The sequence below is a fragment of the Panicum virgatum genome, chromosome 7K, assembly GCF_016808335.1.
Source record: "Panicum virgatum strain AP13 chromosome 7K, P.virgatum_v5, whole genome shotgun sequence".
NCBI lineage: Eukaryota > Viridiplantae > Streptophyta > Magnoliopsida > Poales > Poaceae > Panicum > Panicum virgatum.
This window is the reverse complement of record NC_053142.1, coordinates 46,730,044-46,750,600: the sequence shown is the minus strand read 5'-3', so window position 1 is coordinate 46,750,600 and position 20,557 is coordinate 46,730,044. Positions and strand designations below refer to the sequence as shown.

Here is a 20,557-nt window from a genome sequence, read left to right as displayed (position 1 = left end):
TTTTATAGCAGGCAACGTATCAAGTGCAAACCAACATTCTCGTGCAACCGTGCAAACTTCTAATCTATAACATCAACATCTCAGATTAGAAGTTAATTTGCACAGTTGCACGAATAGGTTGATTTACACCTTATAATAAGTATCGGCCTGAAGCATCCTTAGGATTTAAAGGCCAAGATATAATTTATTTTCTTTCGAAAGGACGGCAGGAGATTTGCTGGCGTGGAAATTAATTTTTTTAGAAGGAAAAAAATACAAAAATAACAAAAAGATATCGTTTGTTCCATAGTTATAAAAATAAGTTTCTCATGAACCTCACATTTTATGACACAGTCAAATCCATTATATTGGCACTAATAATAACACTGTTTGTCACCATTACATATTCTACTACATTCATTCCCCGACATAATTTAGCAAATAATATTTTTCACAAGCATACTTACCACCGGCACAAATTCGTGGCACCGCACTGCAGTCTGCAGATTACTCTGTTAGATGATGCAGCGCAGGCAGATATCCATGACACACATTAGCATTTATCCACGTCGTCACTGGAACACGTAGCTGTTCTCCAGCGCCCTGAACACGGTGGGCTCCTCCTCCATCACCTTGGCCAGCTCCGGCGCCACGTGGGCGTACACCACCCAGTCGCCGTCCCCGCGCGCGCTCGGCATCGGCATCACGTACCCGGCGCCGGCGGGCCACGGGAAGTGGTACGACGCGAACGCCGGGAGCCCCGTCCCGAAGTCCGCCTTGCCCACCGGGAAGCTCATCCCGGACGACACAACACACGCCATCGCCTCGTTCCCGCCGGTGCCTCCCAGGTACGCCCTCGCCGCCGCCGGCTTGGGCCGCAGCGCCTCCACCCAGTCCACGAGGCCCCGGAAGTGCTCGCCGGTGGCGGCCTCCGCCACCCACCGGTGCACGTCGCCCGCCACGTCGGCGAGGGCCATGCGGCGGAGGTCCTCCGAGCCGGTGACGCCGTAGGGGATGGTGAGCACGTTGCCGAAGTAGCCCCTCATGGCGCCGTCGGGGGACATGCGGGCGCGCCCGTCCACGACCACGCCCATGCAGCACTGGCTCTGGCGCGGGGAGGCCGCCCTGGAGCAGAGCCGCCACAGGTGCGCCGTGAACGCCTCCAGCTTCGTGCGCCCCGGCCCCGCGGACGCCTTCAGCGCGGCGATGTCCGCGGCGGATACGCGGTAGATCCGGTTGACGGAGCTCGCCGCGGCGACGGCAGGTGGGGGCGGCGCGGCGCTGCGGGGGCAGAACAGGCGGTCGATGAGGGCGTCGGTGCACGGCGCGCGCGGCGGCGGCGGGTCGCGCGGGGCGACGAGGGAGCGGCGGAAGGACGGGGCCGGCGGCGCGGAGGCGGAGCTGCCCCGGGCGGCCGCGGCCCACGCGACGAGGAACATGTTGAAGGAGTAGGCGTCGCAGACGCGGTGGTCGAAGGTGCACCCGACGACGGCGCCGCCGCACCCGAACTTGGTCACCTGCGTGGGCATGTGCCATGCAACAAGGCAGTGGCACGACCGGCGTTAATCGATAATCGTGAACGTTACGTTTTACATAGAGTAGGTTTCTACTTTTACGTCATGTATGTTACATATATATTTCAAAGTTGAAACTCTGAAACGTGGCAGGGATTACGTGGAACGTCATCGTACGTACGTCGCGCGCCATACCTTAACTGCCACAACGCCGCCGGCCTTCTTGGCGGGCACCAGCTTCTCAACGCCCTCGTCCACGGTGCCGAGCCGGACCTCCCGCAGCTCGGCGCCGGCGGCCGCGGTGGCCACCGTGAAGTCGACGCCGCGGCCGTTGCACAGCAGCTCCGGCTCGCCGTCGGCGTTGGCCACCACCTCCCCGGCCAGCGGGTAGTACGCCACCAGCGTCTTGGCCAGCGCCTCCTTGAGCGCGGCCGCGGCGGGCGCCGGGTGGAGATAGCAGAAGAAGAGGCTGACGTCGAGCGGCGGCAGGAGGAGGTCCAGGTTGGACAGCGCCAGGCGGCCCCCCTGCACCGGCAGCGCCGGCGCCACCGTCACGGTCACCTCGTGGCCGCCGTGCTCTTTGCTGGCTTCGTTCACCATGCTGCCTGCGTCTGCGTGTGGTGCCTACTACTGACGCCTGAGGTTGAGGGGTCGAGGATGAAGGGAGTGTAGGACTTGAGTTTTCAGGTTCCTAAGGTGCCATGGTGCAAGTATTTAAAGGGACGGGGTTAGGTAAACTAATCTGACCACTGCAACTTTGCAGGGCACTGCATATCCAATCTCTAGTTAATTTCCTAATCTATTCCCTTGTTTAATGTCTCGTTTTAGTCAGCTGATGTGTGCAGTTCACTACGTTATATTTTGCATTCAGATTTTGCTGTATGTTACTGCTGATCTGAATTCTGAAACTGCAGGTTTGGTGGGTCATTCTTGCTACATGCAAGAATCAGGAATCGCGTGCAGCTTGTCTAGCTGCATCTGCATTTGTTGGTTCGGTTTGGTGCCCGTTGGCATGACTTTGGGCTTGTGGGTTTCGGACATGGATGCCATTCTGAGACTGAATCAGAAATGGTAGGAATCAGGTTGGCATATACTCCCTCCGTTCGGAAATGATCTACATATTTTGACTAGAGAAAGTCAAACTTTATAAACTTTGACTAATAATTAGTTAAATTATATGTATAATTAGTTTATAAAATTTATGTCAATACATATGTATTCAAAGAGGTTTTGAGATGACATTGAGTTATTCGTAATTGACATTATATTCTAAGAGTGATTAATAAGTCAAACTTTACTTCGAATGACTTTCTCTAGTCAAAATATGTAGATCATTTCCGAACGGAGGGAGTATGACATACTTGTCGAAATGGTCAGCTTTGAAACTCAGGACTTCTTTTAATATTAAGGAGCCGTTTGGCCGGGGGAGCCGGGCTCCCCGACTCCAGCTCCGTCTACTGTAGCATCATGTAGTGCTGCTATGGCGCGGAGCCCAGGGAGCCTGCAGCGGTTCGTTTCAGCTCTGTGCTACAGTGCACATGCGCAAATCCTAAGCATTTTTGAAGACTGAGCCGGCAAATTCTCGAGATTGACGAAGCCACCACAGGCACTTCACTGTCGACGGAAACGTCGCCTACCACTGAAAGCACAATGCCGTTAAATATTAGAATATTCGCTTTCACGAGGAGTCAAACTCAGGACCTGAGATGCTACCAAAGCTCTTGTACAAGTCTAGTTTTAATGATTTATACACCAACTAGTTCACAAACAGACTCACGATTGGCCAAGCTCAAGATGTTTTTTTTCTGTGACACCGAATTAAGTTTCGTGTACCTACTAGCTCCGATCCAACCGAAAAAGACTGTACACTATTTCGAGATGCTTTTCCCAAGTAGTCTACTCCAAAGTTCACTGTGATGGTCAAAACTGACGGTTGGGAGAGAAAGAGAGAGACGTACGCGAGAGGGATCTCTCGGAGAGGGAGTTAGACGACGCGACGACGGATACGATGATGATCCATCATCCACACCCACATCTGCCAGTCGTCGTGCTCTCCAGTGGGCGTACGATTGCACGGGGGGGATTAATCAACACAAGTGTTTGATGCTCATCAGATAGAATCAGAGTTGAGATGAGGCCGCTGAACAGCAAGCAGGTAAGAGGTAGCTGTAGCTGCCACGTTCGCGTCTGGTTGCCCGTAGTCGCGCGCCCGCGCCCACAGCAAGCAGCAGGTAAGAGGTAGCTGCGCGAGTGGCTGTGACACTGACACGGAGTGGATGGCTTTGGATGCATGTGACCTCGGATTTTTGTTGAGGCCAGGCCGGCCGCAAATAAAGCCTCCGCCCGGAGTCCTGACAAGCACGATCAGATGCGAGAGCTGCTAGCCTGCTAGGCTGCTATTGGTGGCAAGCTTGAAGAAGCCACAAATGGCGGGCCGGACCGCACGCCCACACCGTAGCCCTGACCGTCGGGAGCATGATCCGACATGACAAAACGAAGCAAATTTAACTACCATTCCTCCCATGCACGAGAGCTATAGCTAGGGTCGTCAGGGATGGTCACAGCAAAAGGTAGCCTAGCTTGCTTCGCTTTAAGATTTCGGATCAAGGACCGGTGGCTGGTAAACCGCCCTTTTTGCTTGCTTCGCGCGGCGGACCTGCGTCAACAGGGACAAAACCAACGCTACTCCATCGAGGTAGTACTAGTAGTAGCGCTCGTCAAAACAAAACCAACGCTAGCTTCGTTCGTCCGTGATCCGTCTCTGTGTGTGCTGCTTGCTCCGTCGTCGTCCATAGCACTAGCAGCTAGCTGACGCGTCCCAAACCGACATGTTTGTTCTGTTTATCCCGTTCGTCGTTCCGTACGTGCTTGTTGTGGAAGCTCGCGACTGTTTCCTGCCGTCCTGCGCCTGGTGAGTCGGCCTTGCATTGATGATGACCTGTTGGTGACACCCCGATTACTCATCAGCGACGCAACATGGATGTGTAGAGTAATGTATAGCCTTCGATCGTTCTGCACTAATGTTGCATTGCATCGACCAGGGCGGGCCTATCAACTTAGGTACGCTGTGCCTACTGCCTACTGAGAGTGGCCCTGCCCGATCATGGTTTCCCAGACGACGACTCCAAACACGCGATTATATTGTCGGTAATGGACTTCTGATGATCCATCGCCACCAACTAACCCTATCTACCTGCAGTTCTCGGATCCAATCATGCACGCACGCCGCGCGCTCGATCGATCGGGTGTAGCCGTACGTGCAGGCACACTCCAGCAGGCAGCAGATCGCTCCCTCGTACCAACCAACAAATTCGTGCGAGATCCTGATGATCGAGTGAGCAGCAGCATCATAAATGTCACCATTGCATCATGATGACGTTCTATGACTTCTTTCGTGTGCCTCCTTTCTCAAAAATTCGTTTTTGAGCGAGCAGCATCATCATAAATTCGTGTGAGAATCGTCATAAATGCGCTTCATTCTAAAAAGGCAACGTATCTAGTGCAAATCAAGAACCTTGTGCAAACTTGTGCAAACCTACTAAACAAAGTTTCAAAAAATTCTGAAAAAACCATGAATGTGCTTCTCAGATTACATCATCTATATATAAAATTTCATGGTCAAATTCGTCTTACTCTAGAAGTTACAAAAAAGACAAATTTGAGATGCATTTGAACCATTATTGTTGTCAGAAAATTTATCTTTTTTGTAACTTTTAGAGTAAGATGAATTTGACCATAAAATTTTGTATATAGATGAGGTAAGCTGAGAAGCACATTCATGATTTTTTTCAGAATTTTTTGAAACTTTTTTTAGTAGGTTTGCACGGGTTTGCACAAGATCATTGGTTTGCACCAGATACATTCCCTTCTAAAAAAACGACACTAACAGCATTTTGTGACCGTCGTTCTATGGCGATCCTCGTGACGCAGAGTAAATGTCACCATTGCAATTAAGTGACAATAACTGTTCATCATGGATAGTAAAATCTCGCTTGTAGTGTTGGCAGCTAGCGTACGTCTCTCTTCGTGCTGCACGCAGTGGTGCCTAGGGGTGGTAATGGGCCATGACCCTAGTGGTATCTTCATAACCCAACAAGACTCTTAAATTATTTAGTTCAAAATTGTATAAGATTAGAACCCGGTCCTTTAAAGCCTAGCTCTTAGATTTTCTTGTTCAAAATCTTGGGCCCTTTACCACCTCTAGTGATGCCTCCCCCATATATATTTTATTAGCGGCCGTACGTGCGACGACTCGTTGGAGCGCAAGCCCACGGGCAATTGTGGTGCGGTGTCCACTGCGTTGATCCGCCTAAGATGGGATGTGGATGTTGAACGTAGTTCATCAGCTAGCGAGGGAGCCTAGCTCGCTTGATCGCACCCAGTCACGTCTCATCTGATCGGCAGATCGTCGCGTCGTGCACGCGCACCGCACAGGCGCGCAGAGATGATGGTCACACATACAGATCAGAGACAGAGAGACATTAGGTGCACCAACAACGGGCAGCCTCGATAACACAGGTACACGGTGTTGGCCACTGACATAAACATCTTTGGTTTTAGGTTTAATTTGCAAATAGTAGGCTCATAGAACTTTCTAAACTCACTCCCCCCCCCCCAGAATATACTGTTCATATCCTGCAGTTTTGGGTCCGGCAGAATCCCTGTAGTTTACCCTAAAAAAGAATCCTTGTAGTTTGTTTAAATTAAAATAGACCATGAAAAGTGTAGATGTTAGTACAATGTCTCTCTTAAGTAGACAACAATTTGTCTCTTAAGAGTAAGGCTAATAATATAGCTGGCTTGGGGGAATCTAATTAACGGTCGCCCGTGAGTTTCCGTCCGTACGATCAATTTTCGACAAATACAATTTTTTCCTTTTTGGTAGTTGTGCCCCCACAATATTATTCTTTTTTCACGAAAGATTTTGGAGAAAATTTTGAAGAAAAAAATTGGAGAGAACGGAAAAATTTTGAAAGAGAATTTTTTGAGAAAAAATGAAAAAAATTCGAAGAAAAAACTTTTGCATCCACTATAAAAAAATTGTAAAAAAGTATTCAATGAGAATTTTGCTGCAAAATAAATACGAAAAAACATTTTCAGATATTTTGTAAAAAAACTTTTGCCGCAAAAAAGAATACAAATGTAGAAAAATTTGCATAAAAATTTGAAAAAATTTGCTCCACCTGGGGTCACCGTGGAGCACGCCACCGCCGCCGCCGGCGGAGAGCTCGCCCACTGCTACTCCCCTTGGGGAGTGCGCCACCGCCATCACAGAGCTTGCCCACTGCCGCTCCTCTTGGGGAACGCGCCGCCTCTGCTACTACGGGCAAGCTAGTGCACCACCGCCGCCGGGGAGCTTTCTCACTGCTGGTGGCCCGCCGCCGAGGAGGTCTCCCACTGGTGGTGGTCTGCCTTCGCGCGCCCGCACCCCTGCGTGCTCAGGCAAGAGTCTTCGGGAAGGAGAAAGAGGGAGAACATGGATCTGGATCTGAGGAGAATGAACGGGAGGAGGGCAGAGCTGGTGGGATAACTACGTAGTGGACCCCGCCATATGAGTTGCCTTGGGTGAATCGACGGATGGGAAAGAAGGCTATAGGTTTGATGGCTGCAAGGTTTGTTGCAGCCTTCTCTTAGCCAACATATAGTAGTTAGTTTTTCATTATTAATGTATGGCCCACTAGTCACTATCACAAAACTTTTTTGTTCTTGTGCCCGAGTCGGCTGTAAGCTTATATTCTACTTCTCTTTTCTCTCTTCCACCTCAACATTTAGCCAGCTTATAGTTTTTTATTACACTTGCTCTAAGAACATTAAGCTTCTCTGACTAGAAGGCCTCATACGCTCATGACCCAATGCAATCACCCTGAACAATCGAGGCCCAACTACCTCCAAGCAAACTAGAATTCTTGTGCTGGCATGTGGTTTAATTAATTTTTATTTGAACACGCCTACCAAGTTTGATCGCGCGCTCTGGTGCGTGTGCTTAATTGCTTCATATATAACCAGATACAATCATACAAGCTTCTGGTAATGTAATACAAATATATACCACACTTATAACAGCAGCAGTTCTGTCCTGTCTTGCTTACTACTGTCCCTTGACGCGGTTCCACATGAACACCACGGCACTCGGCACATATATACAGAACACACGGACACTGATGGACGGAGCCGTACGCCAACGTAAAACACGAACTAGACATGTACACACACGCACGATGTCACGATGGCGCCGCCGATATATCTCTTTCCATCATCTTCGTCCCACCAGCCGGCGGCCAGCAGGCTCTGAATTCACCCGAACATGTAGCTGGTCTCCAGCGCCCTGAACACGGTGGGCTCCTCCTCCATGGCCTCCACCACCTCCGGCGCCGCGTGCACGTACACCACCCACTCGCCGTCCCCGCGCGCGCTCGGCATTGGCATCACGTACCCGGCGCCCCCCGGCCAGGGGAAGTGGTACGATGCAAACGCCGGCCGGCCCCACCCGAAGTCCACCTCCCCCACGTGGAGCCGCGTCCCCGACGACACCACGCAGGCCGTCGCGCCCTCGCCGCCGGCTCCGCGCCCCAGGTACGCCCTCGCCACTGTCGCCTCCAGCCGCCGCGCCTCCACCCAGTCTACCAGCTCGCGGAAGTGCTCGCCCGTCGCCGCCTCCGCCACCCACCGGTGCACGTCGCGCGCCACGTCCGCGAGCGCCGCGCCGCGCAGGGCGCCCGCGCCCATCTCGCCGTAGGGGATGCTCAGCACGTTGCCGAAGTAGCCCCGCATGGCGCCGTCGCCCGCGCCCGTCCACGACCACGCCCATGCAGCACGACCCGAGCCCGCGGCGCGAGGCCGCCAGGGCGTGCAGCCGCCACAGGTGCGCCGTGAACGCCTCCAGCTTCGTACGTGCGCCCGGGCCCCGCAGTGGCCTGCAGCGCCGCCACGTCGGCGGCGGCCACGCGGTAGATGCGGTTGGAGGCGGTGGTGTCCGGCAGTGCCGGCGCGCGGGCTGACGGGGACGAAGAGGCGGTCCGCGAGGGTGCCGGTGCATGGCGGCGCTGGATTACGAGGCGCGAGGAACGAGCGGCGGAAGGAAGGCGCCGGCGGCGCGGGGCTGTCCCGGGCGGCTGCGGCCCACACGCGACAAGGAACATGTTGAAGGAGTAGGCGTCGCAGACGCGGTGGTCGAAGGTGCAGCCGACGACGGCGCCGCCGCACCTGAACTTTGTAACCTGCGTGCATGTGCTAGCAGAACAGTGAAGAATGATGATGTCATGATTATAGCTAGTTCAAGTACTACTAGTACTATTGTTTAGCATTAATAGTTCAAACAGAACAGCTATAAATGATGATGTCACTTTAGCAACAGTTCACGATAGTACTACTCTCTCCATCTAAAATTATATAGTAAAAACCAAAACGACTAATATTTGGAACGAAGGAGAAATTAGTCGGATGCATACGCATCTCTCTATGTAGATCGGAAGTCAAACTATAGCACTGTTACCATAAATCTCTCTGTTAAACCATCTTAAAATTATGTTGTAATGTTTAGACAACATCAATGTACTTGCCTTGAATCACTTGGAAATTAAACTTACAAAACCGTCTTAAATGTCACTCAACCAAATCTGTCCGTTTTCACTGCTATAGAGCTACTATCCAAATCAGCTAGTGGTCTGTTTGCTAATAAGTTAGGACCTGAGGACTGCAACTGGAGCCATCTAACCAAATCAGCTAGTGGTCTGTTTGCTAATAAGTTAGTCTAGTTAGCTAGTCAGAAAATGTTTTATGCACCGTGGACGATCCTAGCTACAAACCAAACAGGGTGACCTGAATTTTTGAAATCATTGTAGCACAAGTCATTATATTACCTCAGTGGAAAAAAAGAATATATTATACCTATTGTGTACGCGAACAGATGCAAAGTCTTGTGTGCTAATAATATTTAGAAGTTGGTAGGATGATTGGTGAAGCATGAAAGTGGCATACGTACCAATGCAAACTAGAAAATTCCATTGTCGTGGTCTCAAGGAAAAGAAGGTTTCCATTCAAAGGGGAAACATAACACGAAGTGATGATGCATGGCTTAAAAAAATGTGTAGTTGAAGGTTTCCGTGTAAGTAGTTGACTGCCCCATGGAATCTGTCCAAAAAGCTGTGAAAGATCCACATTTTTTTTTATCTTTGGTGAAATTTGGGTCGAAATGAATCTTCGTGCGTGTTGGTAACATGCTGCTAGCGCATCCAAGTAGTTTTATTGCATGTTTTTTTATGAGAAAAGTTTTGTGTATGTTTGCAATGATCGTCGTGCATGTTAGATTGTTAGCTACGAGTGTGATCCAATATTTCAGATAATGAAATGCACTCAGACTGTGACTGTGATAAGCTAAATGAACACTAAATTATGGAATTCTTAATATCTTATACTCCATCCGTACCCATAAAACAAGTCGTTCTGGGCTCTTGCTCCGTTTTCACAAAACAAGTCATTTTGGCAGGCGTGCCTCCCCGGCACGAGGGACCTCGCCGGGCCACCGCCAGACTTCCTCCCCCCTCTGCCCCCCTCCCCCCAGCCCTCCCCCTCCTCCTCGCTATCACCTGAGCTGGGGACCGGAAGTCCGGCACCAGCAAGGAGGGCGGCGGCGGGGCAGCTCGGCCGAGAAGCGAGGGCGCTTGGCTGCCGGTGATGACGGTGCTATGTGTATCGTTTTCCTTCTTGAAGGCATTACCACGAGGACCTCAACCTATAGGGGACTGATCCAGCTGAAAACCAGAGAACCGACACAATGGTTCGGACGGCGGTAGCATCGTATGTTGCTCTCCTCTTGAGGCGCCGTCTTAGAGTCCTTGTTGGTGACGGTCAGCTTGGAGCAATGGCAGTGCTTGATATATTGCGTAGTAAAGATCGACTCAGTGCGGTTTATACTGTTAGATATCTAGGCAATTTTCGGTATATTTTAATTCCAAATATTAATATCAATTTCATGATATAGATGAGTGATAAAGTGTGTACAAGATATGTGCATGTGTTCATGTTATTCTCACTAATAAGCATGAACAAAGAATTAAACCAGAGTAGGTTTAGTAAGTACCCCAAGGCGGGACCAGTGCCGGAGGCACCGGTTGCGCCGTTACCAGCTGGAATAGACATGCTATTCGACTGGTCTTGCTCGAAGTAGCCGAACTATGTCGAGGCAGGAAGATGTTCGCAGTGCAGTCCCACGAACGGTTACGCCGGGAAGTAGACGAAGTAGTCGTTCGCAAGAGCGGTTACGCCGGGAAGTAGACGAAGGAGTCGTTTAGGGAGCGAGCAGTCGCGTCAAGACGCTCCCCAAAAACCTAATTGCCCGCGTCCCGTGCAGGACCTTCAGCGAGCAGAGGTTCCGGAGGCCCTGCTCTCGCTAGACCTGTGCGCGCAGTGCTAGCGGTGGGGAAGGCAGAAAGCAGCTGAGGGAGAAGGGAGAGGTCTCCTGAAGAGGAGTACCTGGATGAGTGCTTGAGATGAGTGAGGATGAGAGGAGAGGGTGCTGGTTTATATAGGCACGATATGCCTCAGGTTCAACGAACCTGGACATCATTAATGGCTTTGATGAGCGGCAGTTAATGTGCCTCAGGTTCAACGAACCTGGACGTCGTAAAGAGCCTTCAATGTCCGGTCATTAGTGACGACATTAACCCTCTGTTTTAATACTCTTTACTGCAAAACATCCTTCTCATCTCAGCACATCACGTCGCACCGGCACCGCCCGTCTGGCCGGCCGGCCGCACCGCGCCGCGCCGCGCCGCGCCTCGTCTCGGTCTCGGCCACGGCCACGGCCCGGCCCGGCGCGGCGAGGCGAGCGCGCGCGCGCGTGTGGTTCACCGTCCTCCTCTTACCGGCTTCACAAGTGGTGTACACGAAGTCCACCTTTTAAGTCGGTTGAGATCCTCCTCAATTCCCGGTACGGAATTAAGCATTGTTTCCCTAGCATTAATAGTGGGCTTTAAATTCTTTTAATGCTTTAGAAGTAATGGGCCAAGCCCATTACTCCAACAATCCCCACCAAGAAATTCAAGCCACACTAGAAATACCCTCATTCCCTCATTGATATACCAGTATTCGACAGAGACTGTTAAGTTGAACTTCCATCTAGGACAAAGGCTACACTTATTCACAACTGTGCAATGGACTATGCCTTGAATTGCCAGTTTTGTGCAAACAAGTTTGACCAGAGCCCTACACTGGTACTAGGCTGCAAAAGCATCCCCGCGGTTTGGAGCTTATAAGTCATACTCCAGGCCCTTCATGAGTTTCTAGAGAATACCCAATTCTCATAGACCATGACCAGTGGTCAAACTCATATAGGTGTGTTCCTTTCAGATGTTCTGTAGGACAACATCTTTGTTTCAAGAAAACAACTCATTTGTTTAAAAGAAACCACCTGGCACACATTAAGGTATAGACTAACCTGCCATACAGATTAGAAGAGAAATGCACCTTATACACGGAATGAGCCCTTTTCACAAAGGTTCTCTTCTCACAGTCAGACTTTAGTTTGTTTCACCATCCTAATTCACGGGATCTCCGATCACATAGGACAGGTTTCCACTATAGAATGACTCACGTGGGTCTCAAGCCCAATTCCATAGATGCATTGTCTATCACATTTCGTGAAAGACCCTTTGTAAACTGATCTGCCAGATTTTTAGCCGTCTGAACATAGTCCAGGGCTATAACTCCGGAGTTTCTCAATTTTCTGACAGATTTCAACCGCCTTTTCACATGTCTAGATGACTTCATATTATCCTTTGAACTATTCACCTTGACAATTACCGTTTGATTGTCACAGTTCATTAGGATTGCCGGTAACGGTTTTTCAACTATCGGCAAGTCCATAAGGAGCTCACGAAGCCACTCAGCCTCAACAGTGGCGGTATCTAATGCTGTGAGTTCTGCTTCCATAGTTGACCTCGTTAAGATGGTCTGCTTGCAAGACTTCCAGGAAACAGCTCCACCACCAAGTGTAAACACATATCCACTTGTGGCCTTTATCTCATCAGCATCAGAAATCCAATTTGAATCACTATACCCTTCTAATACCCTTGGGTACCCGGTGTAGTGAATTCCATAGTTCATTGTCCCCTTCAGATAGCGCATTACTCTTTCAAGAGCCTTCCAATGATCATCTCCCGGGTTTGAAACAAACCGGCTCAGTTTGCTTACAGCAAACGAGATGTCAGGTCTTGTAGCGCTCGCTAAATACATTAATGAACCAATGATCTGAGAATATCTCAGCTGATCTCGCATTATCCTTTTGTTCTTTCTAAGAACTAAACTGGCATCATATGGTGTTGAGACAGGTTTATAGTCGCTATAACCAAAGCGACTTAACACCTTCTCCACATAGTGAGACTGTGTAAGAATCACCCCACCATTGATCTCTTTTACCAGTTTTATATTAAGGATAACATCAGCTTCTCCCAGATCCTTCATCTCAAAATTTTGAGATAAAAACTCTTTGACTCCCTTAATCACATTAAGGCTAGTGCCAAAGATCAGTATGTCATCCACATACAAGCACAAAATCACTCCTTCAGCCCCACCATAGCGATAGTACACACATCTGTCAGTTTCGTTCACAACAAAGCCGGCAGAGGTCAAAGTTCTATCAAACTTTTCATGCCACTGCTTAGGCGCTTGCTTGAGACCATATAAAGATTTTAACAACTTACAAACCATTCCTTCTTGACCCTTTGATACAAACCCATCTGGCTGATCCATATAGATCTCCTCTTCTAACTCTCCATTGAGGAAAGCCGTCTTAACGTCCATATGATGAACGAGAAGACCATAAGAGGCTGCCAGGGAAAGTAACACTCGAATTGTGGTCAATCGGGCAACTGGTGAATAAGTGTCAAAGAAATCTTCTCCTTCTTTTTGGGTATAACCCTTGGCCACAAGCCTAGCCTTGTACTTTTCAATAGTACCATCTGGCCTAAGCTTTTTCTTGAACACCCACTTGCATCCAACCGGTTTACATCCATAAGGACGTTCAACGACCTCCCAGGTTCCATTAGACATAATAGAATCCATCTCACTCCTTACTGCTTCCTTCCAATAGTCAGCATCAGGAGATGAATATGCCTCTTCAATGGTTCTGGGTGTATCATCTATGAGGTATACAATGAAATCATCACCAAAAGACTTTACAGTCCTTTGTCTCTTGCTCTTTCTCGGAGCATCATTGTTATCCTCCTCAGGATTTTCTACAAGTGTATGTTCATTGTGTTCTATCGGCTCAGCAGAGCCATCATCCTCGATGAACTCTTGCCTAGATGAACTTGTTTCATCTCTCATGGGAAAAATGTTTTCAAAAAATGTAGCATCTCTGGACTCCATTATAGTACCAACATGCATGTCAGGTACTCTAGATTTCACTATTAAAAATCTATATCCAACGCTGTGAATAGCATAACCTAGAAAGATACAATCCACAGTTTTAGGTCCAAACTTACGTTTCTTGGTTATTGGCACACTCACTTTTGCCAAACAACCCCATGTACGTAAGTATGACAGTATTGTCTTTTCTTCTCCCATTCCTCGAATGGAGTTATCTCTATATTCTTTGTAGGAACACGGTTTAGGACATGACATGCAGTCAATATAACCTCACCCCACCATTCCTTGGAAAGTCCCGATGTATCTAACATGGCGTTAACCAAATCCGTTAGAGTGCGGTTCTTTCTTTCGGCAACCCCATTTGACTGAGGTGAATAGGGAGGCGTCCTTTCATGAATAATACCATGTTCCTCGCAGAATAAAGTAAATAAATTTGAGAAATACTCGCCACCACGATCTGACCTAACTCTTTTGATCTTTCTCTCAAGTTGGTTTTCTACTTCAGCTTTATAGATTTTAAAGTAGTGTAAAGCTTCATCTTTTGACTTCAACAAATAGATGTAACAAAATCTAGTACTATCATCAATCAAAGTCATGAAATAGTTTTTACCACCTTTTGTCAACACTCCATTCATTTCGCACAAATCGGAATGAATTAATTCTAAGGGTGCCAAGCTCCTTGCCTCCGCGGTCTTATGAGGCTTACGAGTTTGTTTTGATTCAACACATACATGACACTTAGAATTTTTGACAAAAGTGAACTTTGGAATTAAGCTCAAATTAGCTAAGCGCATCATACAACCAAAATTAACGTGACAAAGCCTCGAATGCCAAACATTTGTTTCATCAACGTTAATAACATTGTATGCAATTTTATTACAAACATCTGACAAAGAAAGACGGAACAAGCCTCCGCTTTCATAACCTTTTCCAACACAAGTACCAAACTTAGACAAGATACATTTATTGGACTCAAAGACTAATTTGAAACCATCTCTACACAGTAGAGAGCCGCTGACTAAATTCTTCTTGATGGTGGGGACATGCTGCACGTTCTTCAGCTGCACGGTCTTTCCCGAAGTAAACTTCAGATTTACCGTACCAACACCAAGAACACGCGCATGTGATCCGTTCCCCATCAGCAAGGAGGAAGTCCCGCCGGTCTGGTAAGAAGAGAACAAAGAAGCATCAGCACAAACATGAATATTAGCACCAGTGTCAACCCACCACTCGGGTGAACCAAAGACTGAAAGAACAGTAGGTAATAAATTACCGTACCCCGAAGTTCCTCCAGGCTCGTTAATAACCATGTTGGCGGAGTCGTTGCCTTTGCGGTTCGGACACTTTGCAGCAAAGTGATCCGTACTAGCTCACACATAGTAAGCTCCCGTCTTCTTCTTCTTCTTAAAAGTGGTTGTCTTCTTAGTCTTTGGTTGGTTCTGCGGTGGCTTTTTCTTGTTCTTGTGGGAGTTGTTCTTCTGAACAAGATTGACACTTGAAGCACCAACAACTCCTTTCCCACGTATGTCCTTTGCTCTCGCCTTCTCCTCAACATCAAGAGTCCCTATGAGTCCATCTATTGTGAACTCCTGTCTCTTGTGTTTTAGAGAAGTAGCAAAGTCCCTCCAAGAAGGTGGCAGCTTAGAGATTATACCTCCGGCCACAAACTTATTGGGTAACACACATGGGGACTCTTTGCTGCAATTTTTGAGATCTTTTGCCAGAGTATGTATTTCATGAGCCTGTTCCACTACAGAACGGTCTTCGACCATCCTGTACTCAAGGAACTGCTCCATGATATACAACTCACTCCCGGCGTCAGATACTCCATATTGAGCCTCAAGAGCATCCCACAATGCTTTGCCAGTTGGCAGCCGGATATAAGAATCCACCAGGTTATCACCGAGAACACTAATGATCAAGCCTCGAAAGAGAATATCAGCCTCATCGAACGCACTCCCTTCCTCTGGAGAGAATTGTTCAGGCTTACCCTCTTTCACATGGATCACTCTCGATAGTGTTAACCACAGTATAAGCCGCTCTTGCCAACGTTTGTAATTTGAACCATCAAAAGGTGGTGGTTTGATTGATGCAGCAAAGCTAGATACCGAAAGCCTATTAACACAATTAGGTTTTTGGATTGTTAGATATCTAGGCAATTTTCGGTATATTTTAATTCCAAATATTAATATCAATTTCATGATATAGATGAGTGATAAAGTGTGTACAAGATATGTGCATGTGTTCATGTTATTCTCACTAATAAGCATGAACAAAGAATTAAACCAGAGTAGGTTTAGTAAGTACCCCAAGGCGGGACCAGTGCCGGAGGCACCGGTTGCGCCGTTACCAGTTGGAATAAACATGCTATTCGACTGGTCTTGCTCGAAGTAGCCGAACTATGTCGATGCAGGAAGATGTTCGCAGTGCAGTCCCACGAACGGTTACGCCGGGAAGTAGACGAAGTAGTCGTTCGCAGGAGCGGTTACGCCGGGAAGTAGACGAAGGAGTCGTTCAGGGAGCGAGCAGTCGCGTCAAGACGCTCCCCAAAAACCTAATTGCCCGCGTCCCGTGCAGGACCTTCAGCGAGCAGAGGTTCCGGAGGCCCTGCTCTCGCTAGACCTGTGCGCGCAGTGCTAGCGGTGGGGAAGGCAGAAAGCAGCTGAGGGAGAAGGGAGAGGTCTCCTGAAGAGGAGTACCTGGATGAGTGCTTGAGATGAGTGAGGATGAGAGGAGAGGGTGCTGGTTTATATAGGCACGATATGCCTCAGGTTCGTTGCGCACGCGCACCGCCCGTCTGGCCGGCCGCACCGCGCCGCGCCTCGCCTCGGCCACGGCCACGGCCCGGCCCGGCGCGGCGCGGCGAGCGAGCGCGCGCGCGTGTGGTTCACCGTCCTCCTCTTACCGGCTTCACAAGTGGTGTACACGAAGTCCACCTTTTAAGTCGGTTGAGATCCTCCTCAATTCCCGGTACGGAATTAAGCATTGTTTCCCTAGCATTAATAGTGGGTTTTAAATTCTTTTAATGCTTTAGAAGTAATGGGCCAAGCCCATTACTCCAACATATACATCATGGGGTGGCCAGACAGCGCATGACCACCGATGTTTCTTACATCAAAAGTTTCTAAGAAGACAGTCGATGTGAGAGTGAGACAGGAGTTACTACTTGAGGACCAAAACAAAGTTGAATGAAGAAAGTAGAAGAAGTTCGAATCTTAGTCTTTCATGCTTTCTTTTTTATTTCTTACTTTTTTGTCTTTTGTGTTTCTCAATTGGAGGCTTGGAGTCTAAGTACTTATGTAATTTTTTGGTTTTGTGGCCAGATATGTTCCTTTCTAGTCGTAGACAATTACTTGTGAGTGAATGTTCAAGACTGGATTTTTCCATGGGCCACTCCATGCCGCGAGCGAGCTTCAAGCCTTCGGTCTCCATGGCGTCCGTGGGAGCTGCAGGAGAGAGGAACTGGTGGCCTGCTGCGTGCGCAGACGAAACGAGGCAAGCATGCTGTGGGAGAGTAACGATGCGTCGTGATTAATGCCGAGTGAAGCGGAACGGGCGGCGAGCGCCAGGGGCAAACGCGTCCACGGAATGCCTTGCCTGGCCAAAACGACTCTTTTTTCAGATTAAGGGAAAATTTTTGGAAAGATCCGGTCAATTGAAGATTAGGAACTAAACGCGCCCAGTGAATTAGATCATGTTTACTGTAGCAATTTTCAATCGAGGACTAAACATGATCTAATTGTAAATCTAATTACACAGATGGACGAGAAATAGCGAGACGAATGTATTAAGTCTAATTAATCCATTATTAGAAATTGATTACTGTAGCACGACATTATCTAATCATTACATAATTAGATTCGTCTCGCGATTTTGCTCGGAGTTGTGGAATGGGTTTTGTCAGTTATCCACAATTAATATTTCTAATTAGTAGTCCAACATTCCAAATTAGGACACGAAAATTTTTGGAAACTAAACGGGCCGAAGGAGGAGGTCGTCGCGGAGTATGACGTCGTGCCAGACTGGCACCACGCCGCAACCTCCGCCGCGCCATGGAAAATGAGGCCAACAGCAAAATATTGTGGCCACCAGGTGTCGACCTCGACCATCTTTAGGCCTTGTTTAGATTTTTAAACATAAACCACGTAAACGCAAAAAAGCTATCACATTGAATATTTCGACACATGCATAGAGTACTAAATGAAGTTTATTTACAAAACTTTTTGTATAGATGTGCAGTAAATCGCAAGACGAATCTAATAAGCCTATTTAATCCATGATTTGCAACAGTGATGCTACAATAACTATCCGCTAATTATTGATTAATCACGGATTAATTAGCATCATTAGATTCGTCTCGCGATTTACAACCCATCTGTGCAAAAAATTTTGTAAATAAACTTCATTTAGTACTTCAAATTAGTAAGATTCCAACAAAAAAAATTTGCGTCGAACTAAACACGGTGTTACTCACAACTCGATGCGCTAAACCGTCTCAGTCGGAAACTTTCTTGTATGGTGTGCACCCGCAATTGCATTCAATATGGGCAAACAGGAAAAAATACCCTCCAATTAACCACTCCTTAGTAAGCACAATCCAGTTGTAAACGACTTATTTTATGGGTACGAAGGGAGTATTTGTGAGTTCTGTCACTATATAATGCAATAATCTTATCTACCACTCCCTCCGTCCCAAAAAAAACAAGTCATTCTTACCCTAAAAAATATGTCATCTTACCCTATTTAGAAAATATATGCGCATGTAAGAATCAATCGGCGTCAAATAAAGATAATAAATAGGGACAAATATGATCATTTTATCTTCTTATTAATTTATTCTAAAATTCCTAAAATAACATGTTTTTTTTTGGGACGGAGGGAGAACCATCTAAAAAGAACGAAGTGAGTCTACCATCCCCATGAGTCTGCCTACCCGTGGATCTGCCAAACCGCGGTTCTGCCCCGTCTCCCGTCTCCCCTCTCCCCACGCCTGCCCCTCGACGGTTCCGCCTCACAACCAGGGTTCCCCTTACCGGTGGGAACTAGTCCGGTTTGACCGGTTACCGGTCCGGTCCGGTTTCGGTTTGGGCCGGTACCAAACCGGCCCAAATTCAAAATTCAAATTTGAATTTAAAAAAATAAAAAATTCTCAAAAAATTCCTAAAAATACTTCAAGATGCAACGAATCTAATGGTGTCAAATTTTCTCAAAAATTCGTTTGTTCAACATACTTTTCGGGTATTTAAATTTAAAACAAAAAAGAAAAAGAAAAAAATGAGACGGCCCATTAAGGCCCACTTGATAAACCGGTCAAACCGGCCAGTAAACCGGTCAAACCGGCCGGTATACCGGTCCAAACCGGTTACACATGCGATTTTAAATTTGGATTTGAATTCAAACCGGTCAAACCGGCCGGTAAACTGGTCAAACCGGTTTACCGGTCGGTATATCGGTACGAACCGTTTGAACTGAGTTTTTTTTAATTCAAATTTGAATTTGACCGGTTTCTACCGGTAACCGGTCAAACCGGTCCGGTTTACCGGAACCGGAGTGGTCCGGTTTGGGGTGTCCGGAACTAGAGTGGTTCCTTCCTCTAGCACCGGCGACGGTGCTTCCTGGCCTCGGCTGCGGCGGATCCCTGCATCTCCGGCCAATTCTGACCATCCCCAGCCGCGGCGGATCCCAATCTTCTCCTTCGGCGCGAGCTGAGGGAGCAGGTGGCGCAAGGGTCCGGCCCTGCTGCTCCCCTCCACCTCCCGGCGCAGCCGTTCGAGGGCGCGTGCGGCAGCAGCCCCTCTCTTACCTCCCGGCGGCGCTAGGGCCTAGGAACCCGTCGCCGGCACCACCTCCCCTACCCGGCGTGGCAGCGCGAGGGCGGCAGGGCCACCCTCCGGCCGCTTGTGCACCTCGTCGCGTGAGGGACTGTGCAGCACACCATCGAGGGAGGCACCCCGAGCAGCGCGGTGTAACGCACACGGAGGAAGCGGGAACCTACAAGACGCCATCGAATATGTGATCGGCATTTGTTTTAATTTACCAGTGATATCGTCTGTAATGGGACCGGGAAGTCAGTGTCTGGACTCGCGCATATTGGCCGAGCTCCTTTGTATCGTGGACGATTATTCATCTTCTTGAGAAACAAGTTGCTGGGCTCGGGGTTCGCCGCCCGTCCCCTCTCCCGTCTCTGTGCTACTGGATCCTCTCACGCCCCGGCGATCGCCGGCGGCCACGGGTCGTGACAGTTGGTATCAGATTCGGTTATCCTCGGCCGTTTCCGCTCCGTCCACCCACCGATCCCCATCTCGGTCCGATTCGTCACCACGACGATTTCGACCTGCTCCGCCGCGAATCCTTCCGATTCCGGCGTCCACGCCCCGCCTACCGACTCCCAGTCGGCGTCGGCCACCGCAAATCGACGGTTAGCCGCCCGGCGCCGTCGACCACCAACTCCTATCGCGCCGCTTAGGTTGTAGTGGGGGATCGACCTTGTCCGTGGCCGCACACCGCGTCCTGGACAAGTTGGGGGACATTTCTGGGAGACGTCGACTTCGTCGCGCTCGGTGGCGGCGACTCCGGGTTCACGGACGGGCGCGGCTTCGAACACTTCGACGCACGCTCGGGGATTTCGGTGAGTGTTTGCTGTATTCCTTCGGCTTGTGTGCTTCGATTTGGGCCTCGTGTGGTGCTCCGGGGTTAAA

At 48.8% G+C, this 20,557-nt stretch overlaps 1 protein-coding gene, 1 long non-coding RNA gene and 1 pseudogene across 2 annotated transcripts; 1 reads left to right on the top strand and 2 right to left on the bottom strand.

Moving 5' to 3' along the window:
- Positions 1-277: 277 nt before the first annotated feature.
- LOC120641719 (coniferyl alcohol acyltransferase-like) lies at positions 278-2,418 on the bottom strand. The gene is made up of 2 exons (XM_039917939.1): positions 1,689-2,418; positions 278-1,496 (listed from the first exon to the last, which is right to left on the bottom strand). The coding sequence occupies exons 1-2, from the start codon at positions 2,091-2,093 to the stop codon at positions 552-554; spliced, it is 1,350 nt and encodes a 449-aa protein (XP_039773873.1). The 5' UTR covers positions 2,094-2,418; the 3' UTR covers positions 278-551.
- Positions 2,084-2,758, top strand: LOC120641722. Its single transcript, XR_005662371.1, has 2 exons — positions 2,084-2,225; positions 2,408-2,758. It is a non-coding gene; the product is annotated as an uncharacterized LOC120641722 (long non-coding RNA).
- Positions 2,759-7,603: 4,845 nt separating this feature from the next.
- Positions 7,604-20,160, bottom strand: LOC120640327 (annotated as a pseudogene).
- Positions 20,161-20,557: the final 397 nt, after the last annotated feature.